The following is a 27,215-nucleotide window of genomic DNA, read 5'->3' as shown; positions in this document are numbered from 1 at the left end:
GGAACATGCACTAGCCCCACAGCACGGCACAGGCTCTTGCTTTGGGGCAGAATTTACTGAGCCCTTTTTAAAGAAAGGTGAAGAATAACAATTTCAAAGTTATTTTGAGTAATATTTTTACAGAACATACTTAATGGTGACTTTCCTAGCTCAAGGAGTGTCCTAAGGTACGTTTTCTCAAATGCTTCAGATGCAATCTGAAGACTGAGATCATTTCTCTGCCCCTTCTGGCTTCCAGAAAACTGGACAACCCTGCATTCACATACTATGGAGGGAAAGCCAGAACCAAGCCACAGTTCCACACAACGCAGACTGATTTTTTTGTTCTCTGGAAAAGCCTGAGGTAGCTAGCACCAACAGCTGCCATTGAGGGCATGAAGGAGGTACTACATTATTTACTGCTTTCATAAAGACACTTTTCTGTAACTGACCCTTTTTAGGTTTACCCAGAATGAGTTAAAAATGAGAAGGATTTCATGAATATGTTTAACTAACATATTTTAAGGCCTTTACCCAGACACATCTTAATTTAAATACATCCCCTCAACTGGTAAACATCTGTTTTTATAATAAGGACAGGAAGAACAATTACATCATCTAGTCTAGCTTCCTCTACAACACGAGCCTTTTCCAGTCAGACATTCTTGTGATTAACTAAAATTGTATTTAATTAAAATATGTCTTCTGGGAAACTGCCCAGTCTTGATTTGAAGACTTTGAGGGATGCAGAATCTACCACCTCCTATGGTAGTTTGGCCTGATTTGTGCTAAGAAAATAGCTTGCTTTGCCTACTCAGAAGAGTTTTGAAATACGTCAGTTTGATCACCCTGAGGACTGCCAACGAGCTCACACATGGAGTGTGAACTTCACCACAGAGGGGAGCAGGTACAAAGATGATTTACTGGGTACATCACTTTAAAAAAAAAAAAAAAAAAAAAAAAAAAGGCAAAAAAGAGAAATCCCAGCTATCCCCAGAGCAGATAAAGAGCACAACACCTTGAATTTTGTCTCAGTTCAGTCTGCCAGGCTAAAAGGAAGACCAAGTTGCCTTCACTAACAGCTTTCCCTGCCCACATGTCTTTGTCAGTGCTCAGGAAAAACATCCCCTTGCTGCCCTGCCCACTGCACGACAAACATACTTTCCAACAAATCCATTCCATTTTTAAAAGCTGATGGGATCTTACACTGATCTCCAACAATATTTTGCCGCCGAAGGTCTAGCAATCTATTCTGTCATACCTCATTAGCGATGAAACTTCAGCAGTGCCACTAACGAATACTTACAACCACGAACAATGCTGTTCACTACAGTGTGGGAGGAGAATACGGTCAGCGGTATGGATCACAAGGGCAAAACAGGAAAGCAGGTGGGCACGCAGAGCAAAGTTCCTTCAGCAATGTCTCCATCACAGGACAGAGAGCACTGACCTTCTGCACTGGCTGGTCCCACCAACAGCCCACAGAGGGCTACCAGAAATTTAGGCGATGCATCCAGGAGGATCACACTATCTCACGGCCATGTCCCCAGGACCACCCATCAAACAGGGTGACAGCAGACAGGGCAGAGGGAGTGGCACAGAAATCTGAATGGGACCGCAGTGATGGGCAGTTCCTCAAACTGTGAGTGAGGAAGATGCTTTGTTTGACATTTTTTCTAGAGCTTTGTCCAACCATGTACCAGACACCTCATGCACGCCCATAAGCCTTACCCTCCTTGCATGTGGTACTCAAATATCTTTGTATTCTTGGCTCACCCAGGGGGCTGTCACACAGAAACTAAGGTATTGAATGAATCCCAGGTAGCCAGCACAGCTGCTCCAGAAGAAATTTGGTCCAATACGACTAGGATAAATACTTTCTAAACTCCTTTTCTAACAGATTAAAATACTCCCACTGCAGTCTGAAATTACTTCATGACAGCACATGGGAAAATCCAACAGCTGACATGGCTACTGTGCAAGCTACAAAACATAAAAGGTGAAGAAACTATCTAAATAATGAGGAAAAGTGCATTAGGTCAGTAAAGTTCATTCTAACTAAGTGTAATTAGCAGGAGAAGGAAGAAAAATTAGCTCACTGATATTCTTCCACAATGTCCTTTCAAGCGTTCAGGGACATTTAATTTTTGCAGAAAAATTTCAACCAATATAAATATCCCAAATATAATCTTCAGTGTCCTTACCTACTAGTACAGGCAACCTGAACCACATGCTGCTTGGGACTCTCATAACTTTATGTTTTAATCCCACTTAAATCTATGCATAGAAAGTAATATACATCATACTCAGGAAAATGATCTTCCTGGGCTACTTGGCAGTCTGGGGAGTTGCATGTTTTTAACCTTAAAGATGCATCTGGTAAAAAATGGTTAATGGACTCACTTGTCCTCCTAGCAATGTTGTAAGTTATTCAAAGGGACTCAACTGTAAAAATATTTTTTCCAATGATGCTCTTGCTTAATGTTTCTCCATTTCACATGTAGAGGTTTGTTTAAACAAAGTACAACTATTTCTATTTAAATTTTAAAATAACTATGAAAATCTTTCTTTCCATATTAGGTTCAGTAAAGCAGTCTTTTCTCGAGAGCTTGGAAGGTTTTTGCCAAATTATCATGTTTGTCAAAAATGCAGTTGTATAGAATTGTGGGGCAAAATGATTAGAACATTCAGATAGATCCTGGTAACTATTTTCATTAAAAAAAAAAAAAAAAAAGTACAACTTCTCCTGATGAGACAATTCCTAAAATAAAATTTCCATTTTCAATTGCAGAATATTTTCGTTTAGAAATTAAAAAAATAGTAATAATCAAAAGTGCTTCATACCACCCTAAGCCAATGTTGCTCCTTTTTTTTTCACCTTACTTTAGATGGCTCAGAAAACGGACACCTTCATTTTCTATGATCTGCTTAAAATTACATTTTGCTTTCATTCAGTTTTCTGAGCTAAACAGCAAGACAGTTAGATACATAACCATTCACAATTTTTTTGAGCAAAACAAATAAAATGATGAGTCTGAACTGTGTGTGTGATGGCACTGCAGTACGACAGTGTCCCTGAATATCCAAAAATACCAAACATAGTAGACTTTCCTAAGCTTTCCTAAGCATCTGCGTGTGTTCATAATGGTCCTACTCTTCTGTCAGAAATACTGAAACCAGATGTCTAAAGATATGCCAAAGCAAAGCATTTGATCCAAGGGAGAAAGTGTCACCCGCAAAAAATTTTGATCAGTGGTTCTCTCAGTGACAATGTGTTGTTCACAACCGGGTAAGTACTGAACTAATGCAACGCAAAGCCCCGTATGAATACAGAGTGGTTGCAGTAAAGAGATTTCCAGGCAAGCCCTTGAGGAGTAACTGGTGCTGCTCCCCACCAACGTACTCACCAATAAATCCTTGGGAGATATTTTACTATTCCTCCTTCAAGAAGAAGACTAAACAGAAAGCACAAGGCCACACAAAACTGACTTCTCTGTGTCAATATAACAACCCTCCCCCTTCCATAATGCATGTGAGCCCGTGACGGTAAGCAGCAACCATGCATAGCAGTGAAGAGATTTCATCCGGAGCATCAGGAAAGTACACGATCCTTCTCGTAGAGCCCAGGAGGTTCTGCATCAGTGACAGCGAATACGACAGATACCTCTTCCTGTACTTGAATGTCCATTCATTTTGATGTGGGTTGTGTCTTTGTGTTCTCAATGGGAATTGTGTGCTGGTATGACAACATGAGGAGCAAAGTGTTTCTTGATTGCTGGAGCTCCTCAGGCCTGGAAACCAAAAGCTGATGCTCTTTCTCTGAGCAGCTCCCGGCACAAATGACAACTCCAACTCCCTGCAAATGAAGAAATCCTTCTTATGACACCAAATCCAGATACTCAGAGTTTATTTCAAGATTGGCTTGAATAGAATATCAAACATTCCTGACACTGGAATTGCCTCTATGCATCTGAAGCAGGCTCTGGTGCCCTTGATGTCATGCATGTAGCCTCTCTACACAGCTTAAAACACAGCTGGGATGTGCATTCCTGCTCATAGGTGTTTTATGTCTTAATACATTCAATACACCACTTTCCGTTCCAACAGAAACCTTTACCTAATTATTAGCTCCATTTCAAATTTTTCCCTCCTGATTTTAGTTTCCCATTTATCAAAGTTACAAACATTTAGCTCCTGCATGCATGATTAATTTGTAATTATTCTTGTCTCACCCCTCATGTAAACTGCAGTCATTTGTACCCAGACATCTCCTTCTCCATTTCTACTGCTCTCTGCAGACTTCAGTCAGAGAATCAATAACAGTAAGGGCCTAGTTCTGCTCCAAAACCAGGAGGCAAACTGCAACCAGTAGCAGTATAGTCAGACAATCCCCTTTAGAGGTTTTAACTGCATACGAATGTAATACAGACCATAAAACCCTCACCCTTCCAAGGCAACGACAGGCCAGAGAAGAAAGGAAGAGTTTTTTTCTCTTAATCCTCTTTCCTTACAACAGACTCAGCTATTCCAGAGAATAGCTTCCCATCTGGAGCTTTCTCTCTGGGACCTTGACTTCTTTGGAAGTCCAAAGTCACAGCTCACAGGAGCTCACTTCAGCTGCATAAACTGAGGAGTCAATGCCATCTGGGACATCCAAAGGTACCCATGACCTGCAGAAGAGCTATGTGCTGGAAGAGGAAGTAGAGACTATGCAAGATTGCACAGGACATCTCAGATCACACAGGCCCTCCAGGCCTACTCATTTGCTTTCTTTCCAGAGCTACCTGCCTCTCCTTTCCTACTGCTTCCTTAACTCTGCATGGCCCAGGCCACTTTTCTGAAACTCTTCTCCACAGGGACTTTATCGTGATTTTCAAAGCGGATTTCTAACATATGTTACCTTCTGGGGGCTCAAAGACTGGTGGATTCAAGCAATACATGTGATAGCCACGGTCACAGTCATCACAGAAGAGCAGCTGGTCCTGAGGCAGGGTTGTTGGAGAGACAGAGGGGGAAAGGGAGAGAAGGAGAGGAGAAGAGAGATAAAATGATGCACATTAGTCTCATGCCAAGATGAAAACATAAGCATGGTAATCAGCATTGCTCAACTAGGAGCAAGGAGCTGCAACATAGAGACTAAGGGGTTACTGGGAATGTAAAAGGATGTAAAAGACATCACATTTGTGGGTCCAGGATCAAGCACCATATTTCTGAGAGGCCACTGAGAGCCCTTCTCATCACAAAGACAGTTTGGAAATCTCTCTGAGATTTCTAACTGAAATCCTTCTCTTAGAAGATTAGACTCTTAAGAATCTCTACAATTCTCTTAGATTCTAACTGGGAAATCTCTGGGAGAACCAGAGGACTTTCTCTCCAAAGTGGCCTTATGATGCAGGACCAAAAGCTCTTAGGTCAGTACTGAGAGAAGAGGACTGGCTTCCCCGCTTTGCTGGGCTCCTGCGTTTCCTGTGAGATCAATGCTGGATCTCATTTTTTCAGAGGAATCCTTTCTCATCAAAAGCCTGGACTTTGCCAGTTATCAAAAACTTAACTGAGTAGCATATACTTTGTGAAGGAGATGTGAAAAATGTGACCCTACCTCATGGTCTGCAGCTCTTTCACACACTTTTGGGGATAAATCCTTCTCCAAAGTGCCCCTGGCTCCTAATACAGAACAGCTCCCTATTCTCAGATTTCCTCATTTACCACTAAAATTTCAGGCTTCAAATTCATTCTGCTGTAGGGAATGCAGCCTTAACTACTGTCTCCGAAGTTCTTCGGACATGGTCAGTTCTCCAGGTTTCTTACAGACTATCAAGAGCCCTTATCATTAGATTTTAACTGGAGGAAGAAAAAAAAAAAAAATGTTCAGCTGCAGACTCTGCGTCATGGTCTGGAAATCACTGGAAAAGGTGATTAGGTGACTCATGAGAGGCTCAGCCATCGCAATCCAAATGCTTCCATGTTTCCTGAATATTATATTTAAGATTAAAAAATCATGCCAACAGAGTAAATAAAATCTTGGACCGAAGAAACATACCTGTCATCTCTGGGATTATCACCCATTCAGATTTATTCCTGATTGTAATGTTAAAAACACTACTCTTATGCAGCTCCCTGCAACATGAGTGCATGGCCTCCAGCTAGTTTCTAATGAATGAGCACACCATCTTAAGCGGCCCTACTGGATACCCACGGTAATTTCAGCAGAGACCGGGTCGCTGAGAGGAGCCCATCCCTGCTCTCAGGAGTATCTCCTCCCAGGAGATGTAGGAAAGCAGCAGAAAGGCAATGACCCACAGCATTGCCACCTGCTTCTCAGGGGCGGGCACGGCATCCCCTGGCTGTGACGCTTACTGGCACGAAAAGGTAAAAAAAACTCACATCGTTCTCAGAGGTCCCACAAAGGCTGCAGGATTTGCACTCAATGCACTGCCACTGATAGGTTTTAACAGCCTCAGTCATGTTTGTGGTGAACTGCAGGCAGGTCGGGTGTCCTGAGGAAGATGGGAAACAACCGTCATTGTTAAGGCTCACTTACCCATCGTCAGCAAACCGGCATTATGTTTGGGAACAAAACGCACATGGACATGGACTGATCACAACATGGGCTGCAACTAACAGATACCAAAGAGGAAAGCAGGCATTAACCCTTTCGCTGCCGGGCACAAGAGAAAAATCAGAGTCATCCCCACCCTTTCCCCATTGGCAAAGCAGTTTTACTCAGAGCTCTTAAAAATGGTTTGGCTTTTTGTCTTTGGATTTGTTTTTTGAGATCGGGTTTAGGTTTCTTTGTTCATTTGTTTGTGCTTTTTGTTTGTTTTTGCTTGCTTGTTTTTTATTTTGATAGAAAACAAGAGAAAGGATGAAGTCAGAAACAAACCCAATTTTAGAGGGAGCCCATCCATCTTAATAGCAATTGGACTACAGCTTCAATGAGCGTTGTTTCGACCGGACCGAAGGACCTGGTGGAAATGAGGTTATTCTCCATTTCAGAACTTCCCTTCCTGGTGTCCAGATGGGCGAAGCAATTCTGTAAACTTTGCTTACATGGAAGCAGCAGCATACAGAGAAGAGACAAGACAGGACGGAGGGATGCAGCTGTCAGGTTGTTTTTTTAAGAGCTCTGCCGCTAAAGTTTGCTGGCACAGAAGAAACCAAATTTCACAGCTAACCTTCCAGGATCAAAACAAGAAACCAAAAGGAAAACACCCCAAGCCAACTCCACAACGAACTAAGTGAAAGGAATAAAGAAGGGAAAGCTAGCAGAACAGTCACATCTAATCGGGGAGGACAAACTGCCAGTTACAACCCCCGCCCCTACATGCGTGTCGACTCCAGCTTTGCAAAACAGCAGTATCACAGTAGCGGGGTCAGCAATGGGCTTTCTGGAGGGGAAAATACAAACAAACAAACAAACCAAAGGTAGGATCAGTGTTCCTTCTGCAAAACAAAACAAGAAAAATATACCGCTGAAATAAAGTGCTGTAGTCCCAAACCACCCCTATCTGGCTAAAGCAACCTCCTGCAATAAGCTATCGCTCGCCTGCTTGGAAAGCCCTGCATTTAGCATCCCTCTCTGGCACATACAAGCATTTGTACTGTGCAGAGTTGGGGCAGGGGAAATGGGACAGGACTATTCAATTGCTCACCTAAAGGCAGAGAATATCTAGAAATACAGGTACGCACATCCAACACTACTTCTAGAAACTTACACCACTGAGTGTGTGGGCTTTTTTCACCTCTAGCAGATCTGTTCTTAGAAAAGAGCCAGTGGGTAGAAAGCAATCTTTGCCACCTCCACCAGCCTAGGTGTCTTTTTAAGAATGGAGGAAAAAAAAAAAAAAAAAAAAAAAAAGCTGTTTCTCCGATAAGAAGAACAGGCATGGCTACAGGAGACATGGGCATAGATGTACTGTCTTCATTACCAGACCTATCAGCGGTACTTTGCTGTGTTATCACATTACCCACCACCAGCCTATAAGAAGCATCTATATTTTCCAGTTAGTGAAGCAAACAGTTGCTGAGAATTGCTGGGTAATGCAATAATGCTGTGGGAAATATATTTTCTTTATGTGCCCATGTTGTTACCAAGCGGTGGAACAAGGATTTTGGTTCTGCAGTTACATTTGCATGGTACTGATATGACAACCAAGCCCAGCAAAGAAATGTGTGTGTGTAAGTTATTAAGGGAATTGAACAGAAAATAAAGAAGATATTTAAGGAAGGAGGGACCAATGACATTGTTCATGTCACTTTTTTAAGCCTTTGAGCAAAGTGTTTTGACAGTACCGATGAGCTCAGACCTGCTAAGAAGATCACTAACTCTTGGAGCCCTTGAAATGTCAGCACAAAACAGAAGTCAGATTTTACTGAGATTTACTGAGAACCAAGTCCAAACTGAAGTTCTGGGGACCCTGAAGTCACAACTGTCCAGAAGGCAATTCCGTGACACAAGACCTTTTCTGGCTGAGAAGACCTCATATAATTTCTGATGCTACCAAACTAGAAAACCTGACATGACAGTGAAACGATCTCCCAGATCTGATTTACAGCAAATGCAGAACCTCATTTCAACACCAGTAAATAGAACAAATGGGCCACACTACACAGCAGGGAGGGATTCATCCCTACAGATGCAAGTCGGCATCCAGAAAGGTTGTGAAGTGCTGGAATATATCAAAGAAAACAACTCGTAGAGGGGTGCAAGTTAATCAGTTAAATAGCTTCAGTCACATTTGAAAAGAAACAGATATGGAATCAAACTTACAAATAAATCAAACTTTATTTATCAAACTCGATAAATAAATCAAAGTTAAATGCCTACATGCATTCATGTGCTCACTTGCCTGCATACTCCTATTGCTCATTGCAGACTCCAGCTAGAGCCTATCCCTTTCTCACACAACATGAAGGTCAGGTTCTGCTCACTGCTTTCTCTCTGTCCCTTCACAGTCATTCCTGTTCCCTTCCAGCTATTAGTCTTGACTCTCTAGTTCCTCGCTTGCCTCAGAAACACCTTGCACATTTTCTGCACATCTCATATCAGTGGTGCCCCACCCTGGAAGTGATACATCCAATTTTGTAGAGCCTTTCTTAAGAACCGCACCCACCCCAAGCCTAAAAGGAGCAGGGTGTTGTGAGCTGAGTATTCCCTAGAAAATATTATTAGTGGAGTGAGGGCCACCATGGCTTCTTTTCAGAAGCAAAGAGAATATTTTGCAAAACATACTAACTTACTTCTTTGGTCTCTCTCTCCAAATGCTGTGACTACAAAGAAGTCTGAAAAAAGTGGCCACAGACATGTCTGCATAGCCATAGACCACTCTCTGTTAGCCCAGGACCCATTACTTGTCCAAAGCAAAAGGAACACTTCATGGACATCTCCTTCTTTAGCCTCCAAGTCAGATCCTCTTTCACATTAAACATGCCATGTGGTACCATGGCCCCAACCAAATGAAGTTGGAAAGACTATTTTTATTTATGCCAGCAGCTTGATAAGTTACTGCAGTGTATGGCAAGCATGACAGTGGACACTTAAGACATTAAAATCCTTTTTTTCTGCCCTGCTTGCTCTCCTTCATCATCATCCCTCTGTTTTCCTGTTACGTTGGTTGAAAAAGCAGTGTTTTCCATAACCTATCAGAAAATTCACATCCAAGACTTCCTGGAGTTGGATCAGTGAGCACCATCCTTGCTCCACATCACAGCATTCCCTCTGTGGTGGAATACCGGAGGAAAAAGCCCTGTAGCTTCACACAACATAACTTCTGTTGCTAGATCTGAACTCATTTAAAAAATATAAAGGTTAGTTCAGCTTGTGAACAATTTTACTTCACACAAAGAGCAGTCAAAAATGCGGTTCCAGTTACAAATACTATGGAAGTGCACAAGCCCAAGAGCTGGAAAGGCTTTTTCACTTACTTTCATCAGTTATTTGGTCAGGATGAAAAAAAAAAATACTACTATTTTGATAATCTTGTGATAAATTGCATTCAATATGTTAAGGTGTGCTGCAGAGAGTCTGCAGCAGGATTGTGGTTAATTATTTAGGTGGTGCCTCAGCCCTGGCAAACTCCCGATCACTCTCACATGTCTGTATCAGCTCTGCGGATCTAACAGAAGGCAGAAGTAACATATATTTATGGTGTCACTGAAGTCAATAGACAGACCTCTAAAATACATCCAGGGAGTAGTTCTGCTGAAGGAGAAGGTGATATGTTAACATCGACAGTTTCTAATCTACCATAACTATTCTCTACCTAAACTTTTGCTATGCTGCAATAGCTATAAACAACAGAAACAATAAAACTTGCAGCGAGCAGGTTTCCAACAGCTCATCCCTTTGTCTTCAAGCAATATTTTAAAGTATAGATCAGCCCTGAATGCTCCCCCATCTCTGTCAAAACTCTCATCTGGATCTGAACCCTGTGACTGAGACAATATTTTACAGTGACATCCATGTTTCACATGCCGCTGGCTTTAATTGTACATTGTGTCCACTGGACATCTGATCTGAGGAGTGGGGGGCGAAAGCATTTCAGCCACCATTTTGTGACTCCTGCGTGCGGCGCACTTGCAGGCTGATGGTACAGAGAATTTAAACAGAAATACCCTAAAAAAAATCTAAAAATCTCTTCTGCTTACGCTGGCTGTGTAACACTAAAGACCAAAACTGACATTAAAGGGCAGGAGCAATCTGCTGCTCCCAGGCGCTCTGTGACCAGCGAAGGCCTGCGAATGGCTCATTAGTGCTTCTTCAATAATGGATTCTGCATCACAAGATTAATTGCAGCCATGTGCTCTGTCACACCCGCCACAGACTATTTAAGTTAACAATCCAATCAATAACCTTTTTCAAACAAAGGCAGAGATTATCTTGAGGGGAAAAAATAAGCAAAGAGTCCTTTTTGAAAAAACAAATGTGAAATTATTTATACAGAGCAAAAGGAATTTTCACCCAGTTCCCAATTCCTTCCTTTATCTTCACTGTGTAGTCGTAGGCTTTTTAATCAATAGCATAATGAAAACCCACAGGGCTCCTGGCTATATCATGTCAGAATTTATTCCATAAACTATTCAGGTCTTTAAACAGCCATAAATACATATTACAGATATAACGACACAGGAACCCCATCCAAACATGCATGCACAGAAACTGCAAGATTTCCTCTTCGTAAGACTGGATAAGCATTACTATGACCACTGCCATCATCAGACAGAATTATTAGTGTTATTCATAAAAAAAGAAGGGAAAAGTAACTTGTAATTCTATTAAGGGATATGTTTTTACGGTTGTGATATAAAACTGTAGCCCTACATTGTCCATCTGAAAATGCAGTTCAGCATGCTTACAGATATCTGGTGTCAACAACCCCACACATTCAAAAACTCTGAGCCAAGTTTGCCAATCAGTAGATTATTAAAAGTACGTTTTATTTGCATTTTAATTCTTGAGCCTTTTAGGGTTCCTCTTTGAAAGGTTCCCAAGCAAATAGAAGGATTAGAGAAGGTCGTTAAAAAAGCAAGCCATCCAACCAAACCAAAAGGCTGCCAGAATCCCAGGGCTCCAGGAGCTGCAGCTCTGACAAAAAGACCAAGCATTTCTAAGGGGTGAGGACACGGAGCTCTTGGCATTTTCCTGGCCCTTCCCGTCTGGCAACACCGAGGCACTGTGATGCAGGGACATATGCCTGCCTGCTCGAGTGCAAGTGTTCATAAACAGAAGTTTTTGGAAGTGTGTGTAGGGTGAGGATCCAGTGCACCAACTGCCTCGCTACTTCTGTGATTTGGGGAAGCCGGAGTACTTCATGCAGAAAAATGTAACAGGCTTCCCTGAGGCCATGGCAGGGGCGGGCACCAGAAGCTGCAGATGAGGAGCTCCAGCCTCCCCCTCTTCAGAGCTGAGCCCTGCTGAACTCAGCCTTTTAAGAAAAACAAGCAAACAAGAAACAAAGGAAGCCTCACTCACAGGCACCATTGGGTTTCACTACTAAGGCATAAGAGAGGAGAGGAAGTATTGCCAATGTGAATTTCTACATGGAAATGAGCAAACCTGGCTGATTCCCCCAGTGTCCAAGGCTTCATGACCTGGTGCTGCGGGCGCTGCTACGGAGGTGAGTCCAAAAGGACTCAGGGGCCTTGCTTCATAGATTGGTCTGTCTGATTTGGTGCAAGACCAACTTTCCTCTACTCTAATATGCTGCAATATGCCAGTAATTGTGGAAGAATTAACTCATTTAATAATTGATGGAGCTCTGAAACCATTCGGCTGTGGCAGAGCTTCTAGCTCCTATCACTTCATTTCCTGGCCCTGGAGCCTTCCTACCCGGTGTGGACAGGGCTGGAGAGGAGCGGGCCCGAGCACAGGGCACACCGCTGCATCTGCACACGGGAGGCACTGCATTGCTCCTCGGTGCCCATTCCAGCAAAAACAGGCACATAAATTACAGACAGCTCAAATATTCAGCGCTGGTAGGAGAGAACCTGCTTTAATTGCCCACCCAAGAGACAAATAAAACCCCTGTGCAAAAGATACTGGGTAGGTCTCAGCCTCAGTTAGGCAGGTATAATTGGAGTCAATGGGAACGGAAAGCAGACAAGCCTGGCGTTTGAAAGTGATTACACCAGAGATCTTGATGAAGTTAAAAAACATTTCTGTGTGCTGAAGGCAGCAGTTCCCACTGCAGTCCCCTGCTGTTGCTTTGGCCATGCAAACACCAAAGGGCACAGCAAGAGCAAGGTCCTACCACAACACCCCGCATCTCGGGGAAGCGGCTGGAAAATTTCTCAGCCTTGGCTGAGAGTTGGGCACCAGTTTCCCCATGCAACTCTCTCCTAGCTCTGACTACACAACACCACCACATAAAATGCTGGTAAGCATCGAGAACATCCACTGGGACAAAGAAACTTGACTACAAGGGTGTCAGGAGGAAAGCTGGGTGCAATGCCGGCATATGTGCCTAAACAAAACGAAGGCACCGTGCACATCCAGGCACAGCCGGGCCTGCAGAGATTAGCTGAGGCCAGGATGGAGCAATTGTGTCTGTCACATGGCAGCAGGAGGCACTGGGTGGGAGCTGGGAATGACCTCTATAGGGCACACAAATTGAGGAGCAGGAGTGAGGTATGCAAGCCATCCTGAAGGTGTGGTAGTCCCTCTGAGTTATCCCACAGCACCCTATCAGTAGTATATGCCACAAATCTTACAGGAAAACTATTTGAAAAGAGCCTCCCCACGCTGCAAAGCTGCTGGTGGGGCAGAGCTGCAGGCACTTGGCTCCTACCTGAGGGACTTTGCTCTGATTGGTGCAGAGAGGCTGCGATAAGGCAGAAGCCACACAGCAAACTCTGCACCTTTGCAACCCAGGGGGTCAGAAACGGACCCCATGCCTAACCCCAAAGGAAATACCTCGTGCCTGCTGTGACCCACCAGACAGCTCCGCTCCCTCCTGCTCCACGCTGGTCCCTGTCAGACACTGTTGGCTGCCGGACAAAATGGCTATTTCTTCCCTGAGAAGCATAATGTGGAAGCACTCAAATAACCTCACAGCGAAGCATCAGCTCGTTAATGCACTGGTAAGTCATGCCAGCGCTGTACGATTCCTGGGGGTGAATTAGGTCAGAGTGACCTCCCGAAAACCCACCAGGCTGCAGCACCGCGCAGCTTCATGGGTAACGATCTGCTAATTGCCAGGAGGCACTTGGGCGGCTTACCAACACCAACAGGAAGGAAACCTGCCTGCAGGCACTGCACGGCCTCCATATGCCAGGGACGCAGCTTCTAATAACGAGAATAAACCCATTTATAAAGCACAAACTGGCCAGGAACCCTGGCAACGAAGGCGAGCGCTGCCCAGCAGGTAGGCCTAGCGGGGACGGCCGCCAGAGGCCTTCCCAGCCGGGCAGCCCGTGCCATGCGGGGCAGGTTTGTGCTCGGCTGTGAAGAGAAGCAGGGGTGAGGTAGATGAGATGAAAATGTGGGAGCGGGAGGGAGGAAGGCCGCTCATCCGGACAAGATGAATCACCACAACCTGGAAAGCCAACATCCCCTTTTTGCCTGGGGGACGTTTTCGTTACCCTTCAACAAACTGCAGTGGAAAAAAACTCAGAGGCAGCTCCGACCTCGTCGCTATGCGCTGCGGGCTCCCCGGCCCGGCCAGCTCACACACCACAGAGCTTTCAATCAACTGGCAGGCTCACTAAACCCTTTCAAAATGAGCAACCAAGCAAAAATACTTGGTCATAAACACTAAAAATAGGAGTGGAGGATTGGGTTTTGTTTTGCTTTTTAACTTGGTGAAGCCAGTTCTTCCTAGTGCATTAAATCCACCTCCCTGGCAGCCCATTTAGAACATCTCCTCCCCCCTGGGAGAGCCAAAATCTCCCGCTATAATGAGAGGAGTAGGGTGCTATTTAAAATGCTAGGGAAACAGCAGCCTGAATAGCCTTCTACTAGAGCATTGCATGAAAAACTCCATTAAGCCTCCCCCCATAAAGCAAGATATAAGCTCTGCCCCTCCTCCCCTTCCTTTAAGGCGAACAAGGACTCTGCTACCTGCTTGAAACCTTCAGCCCCAACTGCTGATGAGACACCTGGTCCTTCCTCAGTATTCCTGGTGTTAAATGGCTCCTTGGCACAACCTGGGAGCAGCACGTTTGCAGGGACAGTCGGTGCTGCCCAGCACACCATATTCTCGAGGCGGCACCTGCGGAGACCAGTTGCAGTCCTCCCCAGGCACCAAGGGCTTTGAGGAGAACTTCAGGGGTGACTTCAGCCATGTGCTGCTAAGAGCCACTGCCCATTGGAAATAGGGCAGGCTGGGTTAACAGGTGAGTTAAACCTCCTTTAACAGGTGAATTAAAGGAGGGGATGGGAGAGCTGAAAAGGAGAGTGGTACTGGTCTCTGAACAAACTTTCTCTCTAGAATGATTGAAGAGCAATTCTAGGTTAATTCACTACCAGGATGGTTCCAGGAATTTCAAATCAAATGGCAAACTCCAGAGAAAAAAAATATATATTTTTTTTTAATATTAAATAAAATTAACTATGCAGAAGACACCATGCCATTGCATAGACAGTGACCTCATGGTGATTGCATGAGGTAACTATGTACCATCCAGGTAAAGAAATTCAGCATATGATGAGTAGATGGTTGATAACCCACACGAACACACCACAAATGCAAGAAGTCTGACTTTCCCACACGAGCATAATTTACTGTTGCTAATGCAGTTGTATGATTGTATATTCAGACATAACTAGGACTGCCTCACTTAACTAAACACAATTTAAAGCAAGCTACTTCAGTCCCCCATTGATTTAAAGCTCTTTCAGCTACAGAATAGGCAGCAGAGTTTTTTTTTTTTAAACAAACTCTCCATTGTTTGCAATGCAGTGTTAGAAGCTGGAAAAATCCCACCGAATACTGATTTTTCCCTTCTCCATTTGCTAAACCTTCTGTTTGGTTAGGAATTTTTAAGCTCCAATGGAGATTTCATCAACATGGCAGCCAGTTTTCACTTCCCCATCAAAATGCCAGCAACATCAATACCGAGGGAAGTATCAGCTCACTACATGCTGCAGAGCATTGGTACATGCCCACTATGTGAAAAAGGCTGTGACAACTATGAGTTTACTTTCTAAAAAATGCAATTCCAGGCTGATCTAAATATCTGAGTAAATACCTGAATTTGAACAAAGTGCTTTTTGTCAAAAGAAAATCTGAGGTGTTAAAGGGTTAAGAAACAGCAGAGGCAGAAACAGATTTTTCAGAAAGGGTGAGACATTTTGTGCCAGAATTTTACAAACAAAAAGCTTTACTTTCATTTTGGAACAGTACCTTGCTTTAAAAGTGAGCTCCATTTAATTGTTTTTAAGAGAGGAAAAAATACTCACAAACGAAATGTTTCATTCAAGTCAGAGCCCACTTGGCAGTGGGAAAGGAAGGAAAAGGGTCATTCCATTCAGAAAAATAGAACTCATTTAGTTTTGAATCAAACCAAAATCATTTCTCCTCACCACGGCACTTTTCAATTCAGTCATTTCAACAGCCCTTTTGAGTCACTTTGTAACAAAATAATGCCAGAGACTCCAAAACAGTAGGATTTTTTTGTTTTGTTTTTAAGTAGAAAAAGACCAGATAAAAATCCATCATTTGTTTTTGTAGACATTAGATTAAAAAAGCCCAGGTGCAGAGCACTCTTTAACCTGTAACAAGTGAGCAGCATTGCTTTTACCTACACAACCCGTATTTCATAACAGCTAAGTATCACTTCCGATGAAACAAGAAATTAGCTAGTTCCACTGCAGTGGACACAAGTGTCCCTCATTAAACAGTTCACTCGTCCTGTTCCTTTTCAGCACCAGAGGAATTGCTTAATAGAGGCTATATGAAAGTAGAACATTATTCTATTTAATGCCAGAAAATGATCTTCCACTGTACTACTGGGATCTGTTCAGTCCTCTGCCCCTGCTCTGAGCTGGCTGCTGTGCTGGCTAGCAGGACTGCTGCTTGGTGATTCTGGCAAGGGGGCTGGGAAGTCCTCTCCTGCATTGCTGGTCTGACCTGGGCACCTTTCACAGCTACTGAGGGCGTTCATCACCTGCAACATTCACTACGAGGTGGCATCCACTTACCCAAGAGCTCCCTGGCAATTCTCAGTGACAGCTGCACTGAGCCTAATCAGGACTAGCTCTTTTCAACATAAATCCAGGTGCAAGCTCCTAAACAATCACAGAGGAATCTAATGGGTGTATACATCATTAGGAGATTCCCTTACATTTTCTTCTATCACATCTGTAAATACCTGTAAAATCTCATCCTTAACAGAAGTGAGAATGTGGTCTTGGTGAGCTGAATAAGGAAGAGGCTGACCTGGCCTTGCAAGGGAACTGAAGCTCCCTAGCCCAGGGAAGATCCTCTTCTCCAGGTGAAGGAACACTAAGGCTCTGAACCATCTGGATGGCTGAAGAGTACAACAGCAATCTGAATTGAACCCAGAGAGTGGTTGTAGATAGTTAATAACTCTCCTAAGCCTCCAGGCTGATGGGCATATTCAGAGATGCCAGCCGAGTCCCTGCGTGTCTTCCTGAGAAGAGCTGGGACCTTCTTTAAGAAGCCCAAGCCCAGGTATCCCAGCAATGGACGAGGCTTCTGAGCCAAGACACAGTTGCAGAATCCACTGCATGCTAAAATGAGTTGTTGAGCCTGAGGAAAGGGCTGGAAAGACTGTAGTGCAGGTTAACAGATTTAAGCCACTCCCAGCAGAGCACTGATGTGAAGCAACCATGATTTGCACCAACAGTGGAAAGTGAATTTCTCAAACATAGGCTCAAAAACACCCTATGTAAATTCCACCATACAATGTGCTACATGAACTGGAAAGCTAAGGCTGTCTTATGCTAAAATAAAAGTACCCCTCCAGTGACAGCATAGCTTCCAGCTGCTTCCCATCTAGGGATTTCCTCTCAACTTGAGAGTTGGCTTCGGTACTGGCCCCTGAATTCATCATAAGAAGGAGTTAATGGCTGTTGGTACATGAAAGAAATCTAAATTAGTAAGTTAAGTCTTCAGCAATGCTTGACAAAACTCACTCCAGCATTATTTAAAATTTCTGCTCTGATTAAAAACAAGATGGCTGTATCTGAAAGATTTGGTCATGCTCTTTCTCTTCCTGCAACCCACAATGAGCATCCCCAACACCAGGCCACTAACAGCAAAGACTGAAGAACTGTAATAAGAAGGGACTTCAGCCCAAGTGAAGAATGACTCTTAATAATTGTGCAGTTCTGGAGATAAACTAGAAGGTCTTACTGAGAATTTGTGTTGGAAGATTAACAGCACTGAGAAACAAAATGTCACTCTTTGAAGAAAAACACTCAGCATAAGACATTAAAGGGAAGTTACACCTGTTCCTGTTCAAGATGGATCAGCTGGGCTCCCAAAGAGGACAAACCCTTCTGCAAGCTCTCCAGAGCAGCTGCCTCTCTCCAGCAGGTAGCAGTAGTTCTGAGAGCTTCAGCCCACCACCTAGCTTTCAGTGTTCAAAGTATATTGCCTTTTCCATAACACTGAAATATTTGGTTTGTAGGCTATGCAGAGCTACTACAGCTATCTTAGACAACATCAAATAAAGTTGTTTCTAGTTATATCCTGGGTGGCAATGACAGCAACAACAAACACTTCAGAAATCTGTACTTTTTAAAGGTAAATGCCGTGCTTCTCCCATCATGGTGCACACATCATGGCATCACGAAGAATTATTGAATACAGGAACAAAAGTTCAGATATAATACTTTTTTTTCTAGATACACAGCAAGAGCATACACTGAAACAGCAAAAAAAAATGCAGTCAGGTTTTAAAAAATATACTGGTGAAATTAAGATGCCACAGATGGATGGCTCTCAGCTTTACTCATTAAAATCAAAGATAGAACTAAACTGTTACAAGTGCCCAGCTTTGGTGGAACAAAGGAAATACAATTTTACAACAATTTCCAAGGGACAACAAAGATTATAACACATCAGGCCACAATTTTGACAGGCTCAGCCAAAGCAGAGGGCTGAGAAGTCAATGCTTGTATGCGCTCTTGTTTATGCATGAGGTAGTGGGTGTCCTACTGATCCATCTTCAACACTAGGGGTGGGATGGGGAACTGAAAAGGCTATGTCACCGAAACCAGTGCAGTGTACTAGCTCAGGTCAAAGCAAAGAAGCCAATTCCATTGTCAGTTTACTCAGAAAACTCAGGACTGCAGCTCTCGGCTTTGTCAGCCTTCGGCTAAACCTCATCCCAGGGGGCCGTGGCTGTGGGGACACCCAGCAGCTGCAGCAGGGTTGGTGAGCACTTTTACTTCCCCCTTCTGCCGCACCTGATTCTCACCAGCAAGAACCCTTCTCCATACAGGAAAATATGCCAACTTCCTAGCCAGCATGACAAAGAAATCAGCTCTGGGGATGACAGAACAGTGCTGTTTTTTTCTGTCCAGATAATTTCTGTAGAATTAAAACTTTCCTTTATAACATTTATATTTCCTGGCCTATGGAGAGATGGGGAGAGAGAGAGAGAGAGGGAGGGAGGAAATAAACAAAAAGCACAAAAACATTTGAAGTAAGACCTATGCAGAGTTGTTCTGTGGAGTCTGACAGCCTGTAGCAATAGCTCCGCTGTGGTGGGAAGGATCCCATTCATCCAAACAAGGTGTTGACAGCCATCCATAAAGGCCAGTTTCAATGTACCCTTTCACTCCTGGTTACCTTAGCAGAAATGCTTAGCTCTGCTCTGTGTATCCATCACACCGAGAACAATGAATGTGACAACTGAGTTAAGAGTGGGAGATGACCTATTGAACAAGAAAAGTGCTCTGATGCCATGAGCTGCTTCCTTCCTTCATTTTTTCAACTTTCCTTTCTTTGATTTGTCACCATTTGTCCAGCTCTGCCCCCAGTCCAACCTCCATCTGGGTCTCTCTGTCCTGTGCAGCACAGCAGAAAGCTCAAGAGGAGCTAGAAGAAGAACAAAAGCAGCAATGGCCAGGGGCTCAGAATCTGTCACCACACATCCTCCCTACCAACACTGCCTTAGGGCAGGAAGATTGCATGCCCCCATCAAGTCCCTTTGGAAAAGTAGTTCTGTAGGCATACAGTTTAGATTATTGTAAGAATATCTGAGAGCAAATCACAGAAAGGAAACTGGAAGTTGCTAGGAGCAGCTTTAAAACTAGCAACATCAGCATGCACTCTTCAGGAAGCATCACAGCTACCTTCTCAGCACGGCTCAGAAATACAGCTGGCACCTTACCCCACCTCCTCAGCTGTCTCTGGCCCCCCACGTCCAAACTGTGCAAAGGAAAGAAAGACCTTTTTAGCTGCAGAACGGCTCAGGACAAGCCAGCGAGCAGCCCACAAGCTGCTCTACCAGATCCTAAAGAAGTTTCCAAGAGCCACAGTGATGGGACAGCAAGGGTAGCAGAAATGCATTTTGGATTCCTCCTCCCTTCAGTAAATCTGCAAAGGGCCTTGCACAGGTAAAGATAAGGTCTGAAGGTAGGCAGTGAAGTTTTCAAGTCATGTTCTGGCCAGCTGAGTGAAGAGACAAAACGCTAATGGAAAGTAAGATTACACGTGTGAAAAATAAAACTTCACAGGAAATAGCTAACTCTGCTGTAAAGACACACTCTGAGACAGAAATGTTACAAATCATGAAGGTAGGAGTTCATGTTCGACAATTCTTAGGGGTTTACTATAATTTCTATGTTGCCTTATTGGATTCATTTCTGCTGTGTTCTTTAGGACTTATTTGTTGTTTGATCTGCTGTGTTTTTATTCCCCACTACTCTAAAGGCTCTGTACCCACATCAGAAGATCTCTTAAAAACTACATCCCTGCTGCTATTTTTGCAAGCAGCTGCCAAAATGAAAAGGCCCATCTATAGCCACTACTGGTAACAGAGCAATCAATGGTAAGGCAGAGGAAAAACAACAGAACTTCATAAAAATGACAGCAGGTCTATTAGGGAAGAGGAAACATGGCTTTTCTCAAAAAGAGGGCATCTAATCTGAAACAGTCTTTCCTCCTTCTCTTCCCATCCTATACAACCACACTACTAATCTTAGATGTGTAAAGGGAAAGGGAGGTTTCATGCCTGCACTGTGAAATGCAGCAAAGGGAACCACAGCTTTGGCTCTGGCAGGCAGTCACTCCAGTGACTGGATTAGAAGAGTCATAGGTAGGGTCGCGGCTCCATAAGGCGATGTCACTAAAATCCATACAAAGAGCATCATATAATTTAGACTCTACCTTTGAGTCTAAATTACCTCACTGCAACTCTATTTATCTCATAAAGAAGGTTATTAAAACACAAACACATTGAGGAAGATCTTCTACTACCACCAAGTCACAGGATATACTACCAAAATGAGTCCTACACAAAAGCAGTATTTTATTTCCTGCCTGCCTTCACTATAGCAAGTAACAGGACCAATTTCTAGGGTTAAAAGGAAGTATGTGAGAAAAAGGAAGAGAAGTTTTGGTTAACTTCAAGCTTCATTAAGAAATACAAAACAAAATCCAGGGACAAGAGTCGTAATTTACAAAATGGTAAAGAAAAACAAAATCAATAGAGGAGGAAGTTTTATTTTAAGCTTCAAGAGAGTATTATAAACAATGGAGAGCTTAGAAAAGTATATGTACAAGTACGTTATTCAACAATATCTCTTTAAAAGAAGATTATTTGCACTAAAAAAGACCCTGTGGAATCGGTTTGATAATGTAATATTTACAGAGGAATATACAGTAGGGGCATTGGAAGCAGAACTTTTATTTGAAAGGAATATTACACAAACTGGATACAGACCCTACAGTTTGTAAATCTTCATTACAGTTGTGCGTTTTGTTATATTTTGATTAAATAAAATTTGATTTCTTTTTTCCTCTAGAGGCAGCTCACCACTGCAAGCCTGGAAATCAGCAAAATGAACAAAGCAAACCCATTCTGCTAAAGAGCCTGATTATGACATGGATTTTGCCATTTGACTTAGTGGGAGCAGGACTTAGGTTTACCAAAGATTTAATATGGTTATTTTTGGCTCTATGTCTTTATGCAGGAGGGAGCAGGAGAAGGGAGAGGGAGCATAGGACAAAATCCACTGCTGACACATGGAAATGTCTCAATGAGGTGAGTTTGAGATTTAGGTGCACAAGAAACATGATGCAGGATCAGGCTCTCTGGCAGCTTCACCTACTCAGGATGAATTTTTTGTGACATTGCTTTTTTTCACTCAAAAAGCCAACATAATCCACATTAACAAAAACACTTTTTCTAACTATACACTGGATCTATCCCAATAGGTACCCCTGGCCACAGAGGATAGGTAATCTCAGAGCCAAGTCCAATACCCTTCTCCTAAGACACAAGGCTATCTTGCATCCTTCCTACCCTGCACCACACATGACAGAGAACAGTCCTACACTATCTGCTGTGAGCAGATTTGGCAGCCAACAAACTCCCCCAGTGCTCACATGAAGCAGAACTTGTTTCACTGAGAAGATGGCTAACAACCCAGAATGAGGGTTGTGAATGTTCCTCACCGGATAATTTAGGACTGCAGCTGTGGGAACTCACATTCTTCTCCTGCTGAGCAACCCCTGTTGCTCACTGCTGAAATGCAGGTGCATCTCTATACTTTTCAAAGACGACTACTTCTTAATAACGGGATGAAATACACAAGGCTTCTACACAGAGCATCATCCTTGACTCCAACAGGAAGCTCCATGCAAGAGCATTTGAACACTTAGATACTTTCCTTACAACCAACTCACAATCAGCTGAGGAATTACAAGGGGGGTAGGGGGATTAACAGAGTTGTTTTCATTTTTTGCAAAGCCCTCTTTCAGCAGAGGTATTTCACAGAGTTGCTCAAGTGAAAACCTGCTTTTCTGTGCAGAAGAGACACATCAATCCTACTGGGAGAAGACAGTCCTTTGAATTGGACAAAACATATGGTAACAAAAAAATCCAGCCACTGAGCCTGATCTTTGCTCTTTCAACAGTTTTTGTTCAGATTTGTGCCTAACACAAATACAGCAAAGTAAGTTTTAAGCATCTAACAGGTTATTATTAAGGAGAAAGTAAACCAGAACAATCTTCACTTACCACATCCAATTTGCAAAAAACAAAGATACCCAGCACATGTATGAATGGCTTCTTTAAAGTAAGAGAGAGAGCAGAGTTGATCTTTATTTTCGTTATTTAAAAAAAAAGTTTTTTTCCTTAAAGTAAATATTCAGTCTTTATTTTACATTAAGTGCTTTTTAAAATTTCATGTCTTCACAAAATTGCATTTAAAATTTGAAGTAAAATGTATTTCAAACAAAAATACTGTGCAACTTCAGCACTTCTTTTCTCTCTTAAATATTGAAATAAATAAAATAGTTAAGTCTTTTTTCAGTTTGTTTGTTTTTCAGTCAGTTCTACTGTAGATCAATTCCAGTTTGACCTGGGTTTATACACATGCTTAAAAGAAAGTGAAATCAAGACTTTAAAAAAATTCTTTGTATTGCACCAGCTTAGGGCATCCCCAGAACTTCTCTGAACAGTTGGCAGCTGGCTTCCCGCAGTCCAGGCTCCTGTGCCAGATGAAACAGGTACAGAAGGGTCAGGGCAAGGAGAAGTATCAAAGCATCCTGGCTTCTCTCGGCCTTCTTCTGAAATGTCTTGCTTGAAGGATGCTGGAGTCCATGAGGGCAGGGCTGACTGCAGAGGGAAAGGCAATAGAAAGTAGAACTAAACAAACTCAAACAGACAACAAAAGCAAGTGCTCAGAATAAAACAGAAAAAGCACAAACCAACCTTCCAACACTGTTTGCATTCTAGTGCTTTGAAAACATAGATCGACAGACTCAGTTTCAACTGACTGGGGGAGCTACAAGTAAATATGAAGCAAACAAACGGGATATGAAGGAGCACATCCAAAAGAAAGGCACCAAATGCTGTCAATCTTTCTTACTGTGAACGTCATTAAATAACCTTCATCATTCAGCTTATATAGCTGTCTCTTCACTAGAGGTTAAGATTTTTGCTTATGAAATCCTGCTCTGATTACACTGCTATATTGCTAATTAGTTGAACAGAGCCATGAGTGTATGCAGCACTGCACAGAAGACATTTTTAGGATTCTGAACCATATGCACAGGGGCAGCAGCAACGTGATAACTTCTGGAAACACGTGAAAATTTGCATTTTGCATTTAATTTAATCCATGAATGGACTAAGTTGTATACCACTAAGCTCCTGAGCTTAAAAAAACTCATGTTTATTCCCACAAAATTGGAGGGCCTGCCCCACACCTTCCCCACACCTCTCGTATCAGTTCTGGATGACTTGGAGGTCCAAAATCTTAGAAGCTGCCAGTGACAGGAAGAATAACTCAATGATATGAACTGGATGCAACCCCTTAACGAGGTATCAGAACTTGAAATTGCAACATCTGTGGATTTTTTATTTTTATTTTTTTCTAAATGTTACTATAACTTCCATCCTCTGAAGCTGGCAACTCAACACTCATGGAGAAATCAGACAGGAACATGAAAAAAGTTCCAACCCAGTTTCAGTACTCTATGGTATTTATACAGGTTGGGCTTTTTCAACCCTGGTAAATATCTGGCAAAGAGAACAAAGGTTGGTAGGGTTTATTGTAATGGCTCAGTCAGCAAAAATTCAGCCTGGCTACATTCCTGCACTGTGAGGGTTTGTCAAAACAACCCCATGCCAGCATGAACACATGTATATGCCTCATACTTTACATATACTCATAGTGACACATTTTATACAAATAAGAGAAAAATAGAAGAAAATACAAAATGGGTGTTTATTGGAAACATCTACATATGCTGCAGCACAAAACACACTGGGCAGATTTTGCAGTTTTTATAATGAGACAACTCCCAGTGGGGTCAATACAATGTTTGCTTGAGGAGTCGATTCAGTAAAACTGCTTGCCATGTGAAAGAGGCAAATTGTCTGAGGATCCAGGTTTTGAAAGCGCCACAGTTTGATGGTATTTGAATCATAATTTCAGGATCCATCTCAAAACATCATTAAAAGGATTAACCAAAGAAAGGCAAGGCAGCCAGGAGAATGCTGTGGTGCCCCAGCACAGCCTGGACTCAGCGGCTCTCTGGGTGCAGCTCTGGTTTGCTCCACGCACCAGCAGGCAGCAAACTGAGTCTCTGTCTTCAATCAAGAGCCTAAGCTGAGGACTGTAAAATGGCACACTGGAACTCAAAATGAATAACTAATGTAAAAGCTCAAAGGCAAAACAATGCGGGGAGGGGATTCTAATAACACATTCTGTTGAAACAAATGGCCGTCTCAGAGCTTGTCTACACCATACTAGCAAGCGTATTAACAGGGAGGTTTCATTCAATAAAAGCAATAGCTAAGAAAGCTCAGTGCTAATCCTTCTGAAGCCAGTGGCAAAGTTCTCCCTGGACCGTGTTTCAGCAGCCCAGCCTCATCATTCATGACCTTACCACATATGTGCAATGTTATCCCAAGCATATTACATATACAAGAAATAAATATCCAAGCCACAAACCCACAAACCTGGGGGCACCAGGGTGGAGGGAAGAGATGCAAAGTGAAGTAAAACAGATTCCATCTTCAACCCTATTCTGCCACATGCCTCGTGGCCTCCCTTTATTGTCTGTAATGTCAGAATCCCTTTTCTTAAAACTTCTCAATACCATCATGCTTAAAATTTTAAACTGTTTTTATGCAAGAGATAAGGTCTGCCCCTGCTAACATGTCCTCTAAGTACCACAGAATGGAATATGCTAAGGATCTGCGCACACAGCCTTTCTTCCCACAAATCGGCTGCTCAAGCAGCACGTCACTTCCTCACTTCCACCTGCTCCCATCTGTGAATCAGTTTGCAGAGGATGGCTCAGGAAATTCTGTACCTTTTCTAAGATCCTTTAGTATGAAGCAGTAGAAAGGGGCCAGAGAACATAGCTCACATGATTAAACAAACATGGGTAAGCCTGAATTTGGACCTGAGATGAAACTTTCCTTTATTCACATTCCACATTGGAGTGGTTTTATTTTGGGATGTGGTTTGTGTGGGAGCATATAAGTTTCAGGAGAATCTACGGATAGACTTGTGCTAACCTTCCTCTAATAAGAAGGACGTCTTTGGATGTGGACTGCAAGAGCCAGGCTTGTGATTAGTTGAAGGACTGTACCTTCAAAGATCTCCTTCTTATAAAGCTCAGAACAGCAGGTCTCATTGAACTGCTGAAATCGCTGAGGAATACAGAGCATCACAGTTCTTTCTCATTTCAAAGATGACTTTATTTTTCAGGTATGACATAGAATTCACTTTCTTTATGCCTTCCTAGTTTGGTTTGGGACTTACGTGTCTTTGAGGATACAATTGGCACTGTGCAGTTTCCTCATTTCTGACCCGGCTATGCTGGTGTCAGCCCCCTCCCTGCTTTTTTTTTCCTCCCCACTGCATTTATGAAACCTCCTCCTATGTATGTTCTACCTCATAACAGTGCCATTTTCTTGTCATCTGAGAGGGTCTCATGCAAGCAGCCCCTTGCCTTTGCTTTATCTTTGACTTATGAGCTGACCAACTTTCTTTCCCTGTTCCCAGTCTTCACTCCAGCAGCGCCTACCCTGACAGTATTTCATTTCCACATCAGCTCTCCGTTCGATATTCACAGTTAACACTGCTTTACAACCTAGTTTAAACAAGTATACTTTTAGCTTCCATCTCTACATCTTCACCTCCTCCTTGTGATCAATGCCTTCCTATGGCCAGTACCACTGCTCAGCCTACTTGATTAAACTGTGAGAAGTAGATTTCTCCTCAGGTTGGTTATCTCAGTCTAATATGATATCCTGAGGAATTCAAAGACCACTCTGCTCTCCATAACAACAAATTTATTTTTCCTTCCTTCCTTCCTTCCTTCCTTCCTTGCTTCCTTCCTTCCTTCCTTAGGACTAGCTTGAACTGTCCATTTACACATTACTACACATTACAGGACTAGCTTGACTGTCCATATACACATTAATGGCATAAATAACAGTAATGGGTACTTTTGTATGCCATCTGTAATAAATGTCTGCTGGCAGCCTTATGCACTCTGTGAGCTGTGGCTTCTTTCTGAGGGCACTGTGCTACCCAGTTGTCACAAAGATGGGTGGTTAGGTTGCGAAAGGATTAAGACTGTATGCATTGTTATACTAACTGCATTTGTGAAACTAAATCAAGATTTAATGAATTATGGGCATCTGATTATTGTTTGTATTCCAGAAGAGCCCAGAATGTGTTAGGCATGGTTCACAAAAGACAATGGTAAGGACTCCACTTGGAAAAAAATATATTTAGAGTATGTCTAAAATTATATTTAGAGTATGTCTATTCTGCAGTTATTGCGGTGACTGAAGTTCTTCAGAAAGATATATCTGGATAAATTTCAGCTAGCTAGCCCAGGTGCTGCTAGGACAACAGTCAGTGCAGCAGCACAGAGCTGAGAATGGGCTGCAAGAGTGTGCAAGAAGCTGAGTAAACACAGCAGTCAGCAAATGCTGAGCCCTGTGCTGCCATCACTGCACCAGTAGCCACGTGCAGTTGCCTGGTGCCAACTGTGGTAAGCATCCACCTCTCAGACTGCAAAAAGTAGATAAAATTAACAAAACTTGGTGTTCCTCAGCTCATGAAAACT

General features: G+C 42.9%; 1 protein-coding gene across 5 annotated transcripts in view; it reads right to left on the bottom strand.

Moving 5' to 3' along the window:
- Positions 1 to 3,660: 3,660 nt before the first annotated feature.
- The window catches only part of DPF3 (double PHD fingers 3), a gene marked incomplete at its 5' end in the record, with an annotated part of 159,261 nt that continues 135,706 nt past the window's right edge, over positions 3,661 to 27,215 (bottom strand). For 3 of the 5 annotated variants that reach the window (XR_014317553.1, XR_014317554.1, XM_082760930.1), the window contains one exon: positions 22,488 to 23,235. Coding sequence is in view for 3 of the 5 variants with exons in the window: in XM_082760930.1 (XP_082617056.1) it covers positions 23,156 to 23,235 (80 nt within the window). Of the gene's footprint in view, positions 3,836 to 4,879; positions 4,962 to 6,363; positions 6,477 to 22,487; positions 23,236 to 27,215 lie in introns of those variants that run through there. The other 2 variants (XM_082760931.1, XM_082760928.1) reach the window with 1 other exon arrangement.

This window comes from Aythya marila, assembly GCF_965140915.1.
Source record: "Aythya marila genome assembly, chromosome: 5".
Taxonomy (NCBI): domain Eukaryota; kingdom Metazoa; phylum Chordata; class Aves; order Anseriformes; family Anatidae; genus Aythya; species Aythya marila.
This window is presented reverse-complemented; position numbering and strand designations above follow the sequence as displayed.